The sequence below is a fragment of the Bos javanicus genome, chromosome 19 (genome assembly GCF_032452875.1).
Source record: "Bos javanicus breed banteng chromosome 19, ARS-OSU_banteng_1.0, whole genome shotgun sequence".
Classification (NCBI taxonomy): domain Eukaryota; kingdom Metazoa; phylum Chordata; class Mammalia; order Artiodactyla; family Bovidae; genus Bos; species Bos javanicus.
Genome location: NC_083886.1, coordinates 20,063,801 through 20,076,885, shown reverse-complemented (window position 1 = coordinate 20,076,885; position 13,085 = coordinate 20,063,801). Strand labels below are relative to the sequence as shown.

Genomic DNA, 13,085 nt, shown 5'->3' with positions numbered 1-13,085 from the left:
CCTCTGTTCACAACAAGAAAAAGTTGAAAACAGAAAATCAGCAAGTCATCTTAGATTCATCAGAGAATTGAAGGGCAGTAAAGCTAAAACACTAGAGTGACAGCCAAATTCAGAGAATCCCATTTTACAGGAGGAAACTACTGCTGGAGTCAGTAACTGGTAGGAATGCTTAGACTGAAATTGAAAAATTGCTTGAGGTTGACTGTGGGTTAGTTTAAGAATGAAAACTCTAGGGCGCCCTCTGTCTGAGGCACCCACACTTTGTGAGTTTGATCTCTAGAAACTCTTCCAGATTCTCATGCTGAAGGGGGGGAAAGTAACCATTTTGGAATATGCCCATAGTGTTCTGTTCTCTCTTACAAAGGCCTGCCTTCGAGGGAAACTACCAGAACCTAATCCGACCTGTAGGATGGGCAGCTACCCAACTCCAGCTTCCTCTAACCTTCTTGAGTCACATAAGAGGAGAAAATTAGCTAAGAAATTCTTCTGAAGGTCACAGCCCAGTGACTCTGGCCCAAGAAAATAATGGAGATATAAGCATAAGATTGTAGACTGCTTCCCCTTCCCAGGACCTCACTACTACATCAGTAGGACTCCAAAGTGTTAATAGTGGGTTACAATAGAGAGCTGCAAAACAGACACTCTGAGAAGAAATTCCTACGGAAAACCAGACAATTAGGTAGATAAAAATAAGGACACTGGAAGAAATCAACACCTACAGCAAACATGAAACATAAAGCACAAGCCAAGTCCTAGCCAGATTAACATAGAATCTTCCACTAAAGACCTTTTTATCTCTGTTCCTGCTACCCATTATGTCTTGGGTCTTTTAACAAAAAATTACAAAGCATACTAAAAAGCAATAAAAGATCATAGTCTGGAGAGACAAAGCAAGCATAAGAACTTGATTCAGATGTAACAGATTTTGGAATTACCAGATTAGGAATTTAGAATAACTATAATTAATATATTAAGGGCTCTAACAGAAAAAAATGGACAACATGCAAGAACAGGGAGATGACTTAAATAGAGAGGTGGAAACTCTAAGAAAGAGTCAAAAGGAAATGCTGGAAATCAAGAACATTATAATAGAAAGGAAAAATGCCTTCAGATGGGCTTTATCAGTAGATTGAACACAACTGAGAAAAGAATTCAGTTCAGTTCAGTCACTCAGTCGTGGCTGACTCTTTGAGACCCCATGAACCGCAGCACACCAGGCCTCCCTGTCCATCATCAACTCCCAGAGTTTACCCAAACCCATGTCCATTGAGTCGGTGATGCCATTCAAACATCTCATCCTCTGTCATCCCCTTCTCCTGCCCTTAACCTTTCCTAGCATGAGGGTCTTTTCCAGTGAGTCAGTTCTTTGAATCAGGTGGCCAAAGTATTGGAGTTTCAGCTTCAGCATCAGTCCTGCCAATGAACACCCAGGACTGATCTCCTTTAGGATGGACTGGTTGGATCTCCTTGGAGTCCAAGGGACTCTCAAGAGTCTTCTCCAACATCACAGTTCAAAAGCATCAATTCTTTGGCACTCACTCAGTTTTCTTTATAGTCTAACTCTCACATCCATACATGACCACTGGGAAAACCATAGCCTTGACTAGACAGACCTTTTTTGTCAAAGTCATGTCTCTGCTTTTTAATGTTCTGTCTAAGTTGGTCATAACTTTGCTTCCAAGGAGTGTCTTAATTTCATGGCTACAATCACCATCTGCAGTGATTTTGGAGCCCCCCAAAATAAAGTCAGCCACTGTTTCCACTGTTTCCCCATCTATTTGCCATGAAGTGATAGGACCGGATGCCATGATCTTAGTTTTCTGAATGTTGAGTTTTAAGCCAACTTTTTCACTCTCCTCTTTCACTTTCATCAAGAGGCTTTTTTTAGTTCCTCATCACTTTCTGCCATAAGGGTGGTGTCATCTGCATATCTGAGGTTATTGATATTTCTCCCGGCAATCTTGATTCCAGCTTGTGCTTCCTTCAGCCCAGTGCTTCTCTTGATGTACTCCCCATATAAGCTAAATAAGCAGGGTGACAGTATACAGCCTTGACGTACTCGTTTTCCTATTTGGAACCAGTCTGTTGTTCCATGTCCAGTTCTAACTGTTGCTTCCTGACCTGCATATAGGTTTCTCAAGAGGCAGGTCAGGTGGTCTGGTATTCCCATCTCTTTCAGAATTTTCCACAGTTTATTGTGATCCACACAGTCAAAGCCTTTGGCATAGTCAATAAAGCAGATGTTTTCCTGGAACTCTCTTGCTTTTTCAATGATCCAGCGGATGTTGGCAATTTGATCTCTGGTTCCTCTGTCTTTTCTAAAACCAGCTTGAACATCTGGAGGTTCACGGTTCACGTATTGCTGAAGCCTGGCTTGGAGAATTTTGTGCATTACTTTACTAGCGTGTGAGATGAGTGCAGTTGTGCGGTAGTTTGAGCATTCTTTGTGATTGGAATGAAAACTGACCTTTTCCAGTCCTGTAGCCTCTGCTGAGTTTTCCAAATTTGCTGGCCTATTGAGTGCAGCACTTTCACAGCGTCATCTTTCAGGATTTGAAATAGCTCAACTGGTACTCCATCATCTCCACTAGCTTTGTTTGTAGTGATTCTTCCTAAGGCCCACTTGACTTCACATTCCAGGATGTCTGGCTCTAGGTGAGTGATCACAGCATTGTGATTATCTGGGTTGTGAAGATCTTTTTTGTACAGTTCTTCTGTGTATTCTTGCCATCTCTTCTTAATATCTTCTGCTTCTCTTAAGTCCATACCATTTTTGTCCTTTATTGTGCCCATCTTTGCATGAAATGTTCCCTTGGGATATCTAATTTTCTTGAAGAGATCTTTAGTCTTTCCCATACTGTTATTTTCCTCTATTTCTTTGCATTGATTACTGAGGAAGGCTTTCTTATCTCTCCTTGCTATTCTTTGGAATGCTATATAAGCATTCAGATGCTTATATCTTTCCTTTTCTCCTTTGCTTTTCGCTTCTCTTCTTTTCACAGCTATTTGTAAGGCCTCTCAGACAGCCATTTTGCTTTTTTGCATTTCTTTTTCTTAGGGATGGTCTTGATTCCTGTCGCCCGTACAAAATTAGTGAACTTAAAGATATGTCAATAGAAATTTTGAAAACTAAAATGCAAAGAAAAAGAAAAACACCTGTGGTGGATTCATTTTGATATTTGGCAAAACTAATACAATTATGTAAAGTTTAAAAATTAAATAAAGTTAAAAAATAAAAAATTAAAAAAATAAATAATAATAAAAAAAAAGAAAAAGAAAAACTTAAAATACATCTTATTAGAATGTGTAGAAGATAGTGAAATTTAATATTTAGAGCATTAAATGCATATATTAGAAAAGGAGGATCTAAAGTGAATGGCCTAAACTTTCACCTTAAAAAACCAGAGAAAGTTCAGTATAAACCTAAAGCAAGCAGAAGGAAAGAAATAAAAATTAGGTTAGAAATCAATGAAATTAAAAACAGGAAACCAATAGGATAAAAAAAAGCTGATTGAAAATCAGAGAGAAAATTTTTTATACACACAAACACTTAAATAATTGAATACGAAGCTTCATTATAGATCAGAATTAATGGAATAGCCAATGAGTTATCATTGGCATGTGAGAATCTTTTAGAGGGACATTTGAAAGAGTCTGAAGCATACCTGCTGCTGGTATCCTTTTATTTTTTTCATTAAGAAAATGTTCCCACAAAGACTAGACAAGAATGTCAAGGTTTCCAAGAATCTCTTCTGGCCCTGTTAATAAATTGTGAATTTTTTCTTTCATACTACAAAGCTCCTATGCCCTCCATATTTCAGATTCGACTTATTGTTGTAGCTTCTTAAGTGATCTCCCTACATAAAAGTCCCCATATCTCTTTTTAGTTCTCATGTATCCCAAATTCATTTTCTGCCTCTGGCTTCCTGGCAACCTTTGCCATGTGAATTAATCATGTCTCTCCCTGGTTTGCTATTTTTGTCTTTTATATCGTCAAATAATTGTACTTGTTACTTAGTGTGTACTTGTCTTTGCCCTCTTTGAGAAACTCAAAGGCCAATTACTGTTGAATCCTCAGCATGTGGCCTTACGATGGCAAATAGTAGATGCATGGTAAATGTTTATTGGATTGAATTGAGTGCTTGCCCTGCCTTCCACTTTCTGAACTGCCCTTACTTCTTTTTGCCTGTGCAAATTCACTCCCTCCTTTAGAACTCACCTAGTCCATGAAATCTTTCCTTCCCATAGTCTACATTCATTTCTAAACTCTTACTGTATCCATATGCTGCATTATGTGGTGAGCTGCAGGGAATCTGGAGTGGTGATTTCAGTCTCCCAAACTTTTATGTAATAGTATAGAAATAGGACATTACTAGTTAAGAGATTGACAACAAATATTTAGTCAATGATTGTTTTGGTAAGGTACCTTGCTAGTTTTTAAGAGGACAAAGATGAATACATCCTTCAAGGAGCTTACAGTTTTGTAGGGGAGATAAGGCATATAACAAGTAGTTAAGTACTGACTTTCATAGGGATTGTGTTTTGAAGGGTTCAGATTACACCAGTTGGGCAGCTCTAGTAAAGGTTTGTGGATTTGACAGCCACGGGGTAAAATTTGCTCTTTTGTGGTGCTGTGCTTAGTTGCTCAGTTGTGTCCGGCTCTGTGACCCCACAGACCGTAGCCCGCCAGGCTCTTCTGTTCATGGGGATTCTCCAGGCAAGAATACTGGAGTAGGTTTCCATGCCGTCCTTCAGGGCAAGTGAAAGTCGCTCAGTTGTGTCTGACTGTGACCCCATGGACTATAGAGTCTGTGGAATTCTCCAGGCCAGAATACTGGGGTGGGTAACCTTTGCCTTCTCCAGGAGATCTTCCAGACCCAGGGATAGAATCCAGGTTTCTTTCATCGCAGGTGGATTCTTTACCAGTTGAGCCACCAAGGAAGCCCAAGAATACTGGAGTGGGTAGCCTATCCCTTCTCCAATGAATCTTCCCAACCCAGGAATCTAACTGGGGTCTCCTGCATTGCAGGTGGTTTCTTTACCAACTGAGCTATCATGAATCTTCCCAATTTAAACCTGATGAAATAGGCATTATAATTATTCCTGTCTAATTGATAAAAAAAATTGAGCCTCAGATTAAGTACCTTGATCAAGGTCAGTAAGTGGTAGAGCTGAAATTTAAACCTAGTAAGTCTGCCTTCTGAACATCTGCCTTTAATCACAGCACCAAGACTTTAGAATCATACAGAAGAGGGCCTTCCCTGGCAGTGCACTGGTTACTCCATGCTTCCACTGCAGGGAGCATGAGTTTGGGGTGAGGGAACTAAGATCTTACATGCTGCATGGGATGGCCAAAGAAATAAACTGAGTCACTCAGTCGTGTCTGACTCTTTGCGACCCCATGGATGGCAGCACGCCAGGCCTCACTGTCCATCACCAACTCCCAGAGTTTACTCACTCATGTCCATTGAGTTGGTGATACCATCCAACCATCTCATCCTCTGTTGTCCCCTTCTCCTCCTGCCTTCAATCTTTCCCAACATCAGGGTCTTTTCAAATGAGTCAGTTCTTCGCACCAGGTGGCCAAAGTATCGGAGTTTTAGCTTCAGCATCAGTCTTTCCAATGACTATTCAGGACTGATTTCCTTTAGGATGGACTGGTTTGATCTTCTTACAGTCCAAGGGACTCTCAAGAGTCTTCTCCAATAGCACAGTTCAAAAGCATCAATTCTTCAGTGCTCAGCTTTCTTTACAGTCCAACTCTTCACATACATACGTTACTACTGGAAAAACCATAGCTTTGACTAGACGGACCTTTGTCAGCAAAGTAAAGTCTCTGTTTTTTAATACGCTGTCTAGGTTGGTCATAACTTTCCTTCCAAGGAGTAAGTGTCTTAATTTCATGGCTGCAGTCACCATCTACAGTGATTTTGGAGCCCAAAAAGCTAAAGTCTGTCACTGTTTCCACTGTTTCCCCATCTATTTCCCATGAAGTGATGGGACCACATGCCATGATCTTCGTTTTCTGAATGTAGAGTTTTAAGCCAACTTTTTCACTCTCCTCTTTCACTTTCATCAAGAGGATCTTTAGTTCTTCTTCACTTCCTGCCATAAGGGTAGTGTCATCTGCATATCTGAGGTTATTGATATTTCTCCTGGCAATCTTGATTCCAGCTTGTGCTTCCTCCAGCCCAGCATTTCTCATGATGTACTCTGCACATAAATAAACAGGGTGACAATATACAGCCTTTACGTACTCCTTTCCCTATTTGGAACCAGTCTTTTGTTCCATGTCCAGTTCTAACTGTTGCTTCCTGACTTCCAGAGTTCTCAAGAGGCAGATCAAGTGGTTTGGTATTCCCATTTCTTTAAGAATTTTCCAGAGTTTGTTGTTGTCCACACAGTCAAAGGCTTTGGCATAGTTAATAAAGCAGAAGTAGATGTTTTTCTGGAACTCTCTTGCTTTTTCGATGATCCAACAGATGTTGGCAATTTGATCTCTGGTTCCTCTGCCTTTTCTAAATAAATTACCTTAAATAAATAATAATAAATAAGTTACCTGAAAAAAAGTCTTACGGAAGAATTAGCAACACTAATCGGATGTGGGGAGTAATGGACTACTGCAGACAATAGCGGCATCAGCAGTTCCTGAGTGACGTGGTTGAAGCAATAATGGTACCATTGACAACATGGGGAACACAGAGTAAGACATTTAAGTATAGGGGAAAAATCAGCTAATGATGAACAAACTAAGTTTTAGGTACAGACAGGAGAAATACCTAGAAGTTAGAGATATCAGGCTTGATAGGAAAGGAGGTTCAAAATACGGCCTGAATGGTCCAAAAATATTGAAAGCATGTCAACTTTACTGAAGTCATGGGAAATAAAAGTTTAAAATGTGAGATGCCCTCTCCTACTAGATGGACAAAAAATTTTTTTAAATTAAAAATCCTGTATTAAATTTGTGAAATATAGGAGGATAATTGGTGGGCTTCCCAGGTGACACAGTGGTAAAGAATCCATGCCAGTACAGGAGATGCAAGAGACATGGGTTTGATCCCTTGATGGGGAAGATCCCCTGAAAGAGGAAATGGCAATACAGTCTGGTATTCTTGCTGAAAAATCTCTTGGACAGAGGAGCCTGGCAGGCTACAGTCCATGGAGTTGCAAAGATTAGGACATAACTTAGTGGCTAAACAACAACAAGAGTTTTTATACACAATTCTCAAAATTGCCTTTTTTTTTTTTTTAATAATTGGTTTGTTGAAATCAGGATTCCAGAAAAGTCTCAACATTGCATTTAGCTGAATATCTGTCTCTTTAAGGAGTCTCTTTTAAAGAATATGTCTGTTAGTTTGTTTGCTTTTAACTGCTTTTGCTTTTTTTTTTTTCCTCTTGGTAGGTTAGAACAGTCAGAGAGCCTTGAGGAAAACCAACGAAATCTCCTTCAAATGACTGAAAAGTTCTTCCATGCCATCATCAGTTCGTCCTCCGAATTTCCCCCTCAACTACGAAGTGTGTGCCACTGTTTGTACCAGGTATGCTGAAGGTTAGAGATTACCATTATTAATCCACAGCTACATTTAAAAGAATGCTTTACCAAAGAGGGGTGTAGCTGCTAAACTAGCTGCTGATAGTGGGTGATTGATAATACTGAATCAGTTTGGATGAATAATGCATTCAGAATTGTTTAAATTGGCTTTAAAAATACAAAGTAGTTTAATGGGGTACTTTAAAAATAATACATTTTCCTTGCATTGAGAACAAGTTTAAAATGCACCAATCTACTGGGTGTAGTAGATGTGATTGAAGTTAAATATGTTACACAGTTTTTGTTGCTGATTTTATCTTTTACCTGAATTACTCATGGGGTCTTTCACATATGAGGTCAGTCTCTTTCTTGCTTTTTGTTTTGTGAAATGCTTAATCTCTGATTTTGATTTCTTCTCTTAAATTAATTTCTTTAATTAATTTCTTCTCTTAAACTCTATTGGGTTTGTGTCAGGCTTCCCCAGGACAGGCTGATGTTTATTTTATATAGAATGCTACTTATATTGCATCATCATTCACATCCAGTTGTTAGACTTTCAACACTAGAACTGCAAGTAATGCTTCTGAGTTCAGATGTTCACAGTCATCCCCTACTTGCTGAGGAAATTACACCTGTGTTCTATTATGGCTTCCACGATGTTTTTGATTGGCATATGCAGCTTCAGAAATGGTTTAATCACTCCAAGGGAGATTAGTGCCAATCCACATTAGCCTGTTAAAACTGATTCTGGGAGAAACATTAGTGGATCTGGAGTTTGGGACAAGGTCAGGTGTAGGATAAAGAATTTTTGCATTTACCAAAACCCATACCTTTTGTGTCTTTTTCTTTGCAGAGTTATCCACAGCCATTTGTTTTTAGCACAGGGCTTCAGTTGCTTGGAGACATTAGCAAGATCAGTGAAATCATCATTTTAAAAAGCTGTTTCAGGCTGCTCTGTGTGAATTTTTCCCCCATTGCTATTTATAAAGATGTATCTGCTGTATCTATAAAAAAATGTTTCATCATATTCATAGATGATGAAAAGCATACTTAGCATTAAAACTCGCTTAATTCATCATGACTTTTCCTGCCTTTTTCAAAATAGCTTGAGGAAGCTTAGGAGAGCCCCATATCAGTTTTGCAGGTAGTTAAATCTGAGACCAGAGGGTAGTTTTTAGCATGAAATCTAATTCAATGAATAACATCTTAAGTTTGGGCATTATTCAGGTTTCTCTTTAAGTCCAGTTCAGTCCTTCTTCTGTTCATAAAACTAGGTAGACTAGAAATGGTAAACACATGTTAAAAATAGTCTGGACCAACTTCTTGGTTGGCCTAATAATAACTTTTCAGAAAGCAAATGAATTTCTAAATGGCAGGGGCTTTGACTTTAGTTGGTTAAAAGTGATTGAGTATTGACTACCTGGTTACATAAATGGTCTAGTAGATTTTAGTAGAAATTCTTCATGTAGTTGTCTCCCTAAGAAAAGAAATTTTGTATCATTAGCAACCTTGGAAAAGGAAAAAAGAAGTAAGTGCTTGGCACTTAGTAAGTACTTAGGAAATATTTAATGAAGGAATAAATTACCCGATTCCTCCCAGCCAAGTAAACAAGATTCTTGCCAACTTTCATAGTTAGGAAGGGAAGGAGGTAGTAAAAAGAATGCAGAAAATAAAGCCAGGTGATAATTGGTGGCTTATTAACCACTATGTGTTGTGCCTTTTAAAACATTCCGTGATACTGTGTCCCATATTACAGCAGACCTGAGTCATTATATTAAAATTTCACATACAATTATTCTTCTTAAGAATGTTCTTTAAATGTTAGTGCAGTTTTTGGAACTGTTGGATAAACTTACTATTGGAATGTACAGTACTATAGAGGATAGATGTGCTATGTTATTTATAAATAAGGGTTTGTTTTTTAATAAGTGACTGATAATGGGAAATTTCACATTTGCTAATTAAAAAAGAAAAATAAACTTAGATCTCAAGATATTCTTCCATTGAGTCTCCTTGCAAATGTAGTTTTTCCTTTAGTTTGCTCTTTTATTTTTATTCACCTTCCATCTTCTGGCTTTTCTTTGCCCTTTAGACTTTGGCAGTAACATAATGGTACCTTTGTACTTTTATGTTCTGTTGGGAGGGATAGTAGTCCATTGTTTTTTTTCCCTCTAGTAAATATGTCTCCTGCTATGGGACCTGCTAGGGAAAATTTGAAAGCTATGTGAGTACATTGCTAGCTAAATTTCTCTGAGCTTTAGGTCTTTTTACTGGAGTTAGTATTTTTGACTGTTAAACCTTTTTAAAATCATGCTTTTACCTAGCTCTTTCGTTTTATAAGCCTCCTTACTTAGCGGTCTGGGTTAAGGTTATATTGGAATGGCCATGTGTTAGATTTATAACTGAGACATTTTTTCATGTGTTTATTTCCACTTTCATCCTGATAGTTTTGGAGTAATGAGAAAGTATTCCCAGAGTGGATATTCTCCTAAATTGTGGTGAGAGAATTCTGAGAAAGAGCTAAATATAATTCTAAGCAAATGTCATCTTTTCCTGGCAAATCTGCTTCTCCAAACAGAAGTAGCTTACAGAAAAATTTTAAGGCTATAATTGATGGTTGTATACCATGATTGAAAACAAAAAGTGTATAAAACTGCATTTTTGTGATAAATTGGGTTACTAGCGCTTTTAGTCTGAAGTTTGAATCAAAGCTCTTTGAGGTAAGGACTGTGTCTTCTTGCTTGCTATCTTCCAGTGCTTAGAATGGTATCTAGCAATTAGGTGCACAGTAACTACTTGGATGAATGAATGGATGGATGGATGTACAAATCTAACTTTAATCTCAAGTTATGGTGCTGAGTCACAGAAATCCTGGAATAAAATGCCTTGTATGGTAGATTGAAGAATTCTAGTTTGTTTTCAAAATATTTTAAAAGTAATTTCTTTTAACTTTTAATTTTTTATTGGGAGAGAGAAAACAATTATTGTTAACAACGATTAACAATGTTATGATGGTTTCTGGTGAACAGTGAGGGGACTCAGCCATGCGTATACATGTATCCATCTCCCCTAAACTCCCCTTCCATCCAGGCTGCCACAGAATATTGAGCAGAGTTCCATGTGCTGTATAGTAGGTCCTTGTTGGTTATCCATTTCAAATATAGCTGTGTGTGTGTGTCGATCTTTTCATTTTAATAGAGCTCCTTGGCCTAGAAGTGACTCTGAGAGTTGAAACCAATATGTCTCTGGATTTGAGAGGCTTTTTGGTGATGGATTTTTGTTTGAGACATTCTGATAAATGGTCAAATCTGTGAAAAATTTTAAGCAGGCTTACAGTTTTATTCTATGATTTTCTCTGCAGTTTCTTCACTTTGATATTAATGCTTATTTCCAGTTGAGCTGATAACATTCTTTTCCCAATTGTTGCAGAGCTTTTAACCTTCTCTGGTTAGAACTTTTTCAGGAAGCAGCCTGCAAACAAAATTAAGTGAAATTTTAAGAGTAATCTTTCTTAAAAGAGAGACTTTTAACTCAGAATCTGTAAAGTGTATTTTTCTATTATATTTAGCCATTTAATGTTTATTTTTTAATCAGTAGTAATATGAGTTCAGTATCAACTATTGAAAAAAGAACTTTTAAGTCAATTGAAGGATACACAGAGAAGTATATATAAATATATGTAAATCAAGAAAAATTACGTAGACACATAGAAGTATTTTTAGAGTATAATCTACTTGTAATGAAAATTTCATATAAAATTCATCAAAAGCTAGGAATTAACTGAAATGTAAATATTAAATATCCTCAGTTCATTTGAGGAGAAATTTTCTGCGATTTATAGCCAGAAATAGTAGATATGATTGTCTCAACATTTCTTGCTATTTATTTAGTGCTTTGGCTTAAAGACATAATAAAGATTAAAATCCAGAAATAAAATTTGTCCCTCAAAATTCAGTTGATTTCTAATTTTTTGTTGATTCCATTTGTGTTACATTTTGATCGTGTAATTTTATGTACAAGCCAACATTGTTTTTGTTGCTGTATGTAGTTGGTGCTGTGACTTGTTTGTGCTCATCTCTGTTCTGTAGGCAACTTGCCACTCCCTACTGAATAAAGCTACAGTAAAAGAAAAAAAGGAAAACAAAAAATCAGTAAGTTTGGAGAACTTTTTTTTAGCTGTTTCTTTCAAAGCAAAACAAAAAATCTTTTGCTGTTTGTTAAGAACATCTTCACTTCAGCCTATTTGACCTTCACTGTAAAATCATTCTACTAATTCTGGCACAAAATAGCTTTCATTTCAATTAACCCTGGAATTAAGTTACATTGAAACATCTCTGTGTTCCTTTGGTTTGATTTATCCCAAAGGCATTTTGGGGGCATTTGCTGCATTTGATACCCCTGGTCCTATTTTATTACTGTTATTTTAAAAATTATAAATGAATGCAAAAGAAACTTAATTTCAAGGCCTTAGGAAATGCTGACTCTCTTCATTCTTGCTTCTTGTTTGCAGGTAATGTGAGTGATTTCTTTTCCTAGAGATGAAAGTTTTTCTTAATTGCTAGAAGTACATAGAAGGAAACTGTCACTTTCTAAATCTTAACTAAAAGTAGCTAAATTTTATTTTTTACTTAGATTTTTATCTGGACAGTCTCAGCCAGGATTTAGATAATTGTTCTTAACTTATAAAAACTCTTATGGTGAAACAAAACCACTTTTACCTTAGAGAAAATCTTTATAAGCTACTGGGACTGAGAATATAGTACTTTTGAAATAAAGAAAAGCAGTGAGTCTGTATTTATAGAGAAACACCTCATTTGCAAACATGATATGCATGTACTACCTACTTCTGTAAACTTACCCTAATTTAAAAGGAAGAAAATTACGGTAGTCATAATTATTTTCTTCTGGCGGATGAAATTTGTCCAAAATATTAACATGCATTCATTTAAAATTTGCCAATATCTGTCAGTATGACTGATTCTTATCAGGCTTAGTTTTACCTTTGTTCATATAATCCAAATGAATTTAGAGAAAGAGGTCAAGAAAACCTGCAGCAGTCACATAGATAGTTTACTTTAAAAGGTAGAATTTAGTATATAGTATTCATCTGGTTTCACCTTTCATTTTCATCTGAGCTCTACCTTCAGTAAATTTCTGTTTGAAATTCAGAACTAAATTAAAATTTAGAGACATAGGCTTTTATGTACATTCAAGAGATTCTTTTTTGGGTATGTTACGTAAATTTGGTCAGCTGTGAGCAAATGGATTGGATTGGATGGCCATCTTGCTTAATAAAAACATTTCTTTCTAATGCTTCAGCCTTCTAATTCTCAGCGTATGTGGATTTAACATAATATACACCATCACTGTTGAAATTAATTTACTGTTTCTAACACTCTTGTTTGGTGTTTACTAATGCCATTTTGTAGTATATTACATAAATTAAAATTCAGGCTTTCTCTGTTTCTGGAGCACGTTTTCTAGCCTTCCTAACATTGCTTTATTTATTAAGATTTTATCTACAGTTGTTCCTTGAAATGTTTTTTTCTACTAG

At 36.8% G+C, this 13,085-nt stretch overlaps 1 protein-coding gene across 9 annotated transcripts in view; it reads left to right on the top strand.

The window, feature by feature from the left end:
* NF1 (neurofibromin 1) overlaps positions 1 to 13,085 on the top strand; it is a 323,089-nt gene that overhangs the window by 198,210 nt on the left and 111,794 nt on the right. For 8 of the 9 annotated variants that reach the window (XM_061390468.1, XM_061390467.1, XM_061390466.1 and 5 more), the window contains 2 exons: positions 7,403 to 7,538; positions 11,620 to 11,682. In XM_061390468.1, the coding sequence (XP_061246452.1) occupies positions 7,403 to 7,538; positions 11,620 to 11,682 (199 nt within the window). The remainder of the gene's footprint in view (positions 1 to 7,402; positions 7,539 to 11,619; positions 11,683 to 13,085) is intronic. The other variant, XM_061390463.1, reaches the window with a different exon arrangement.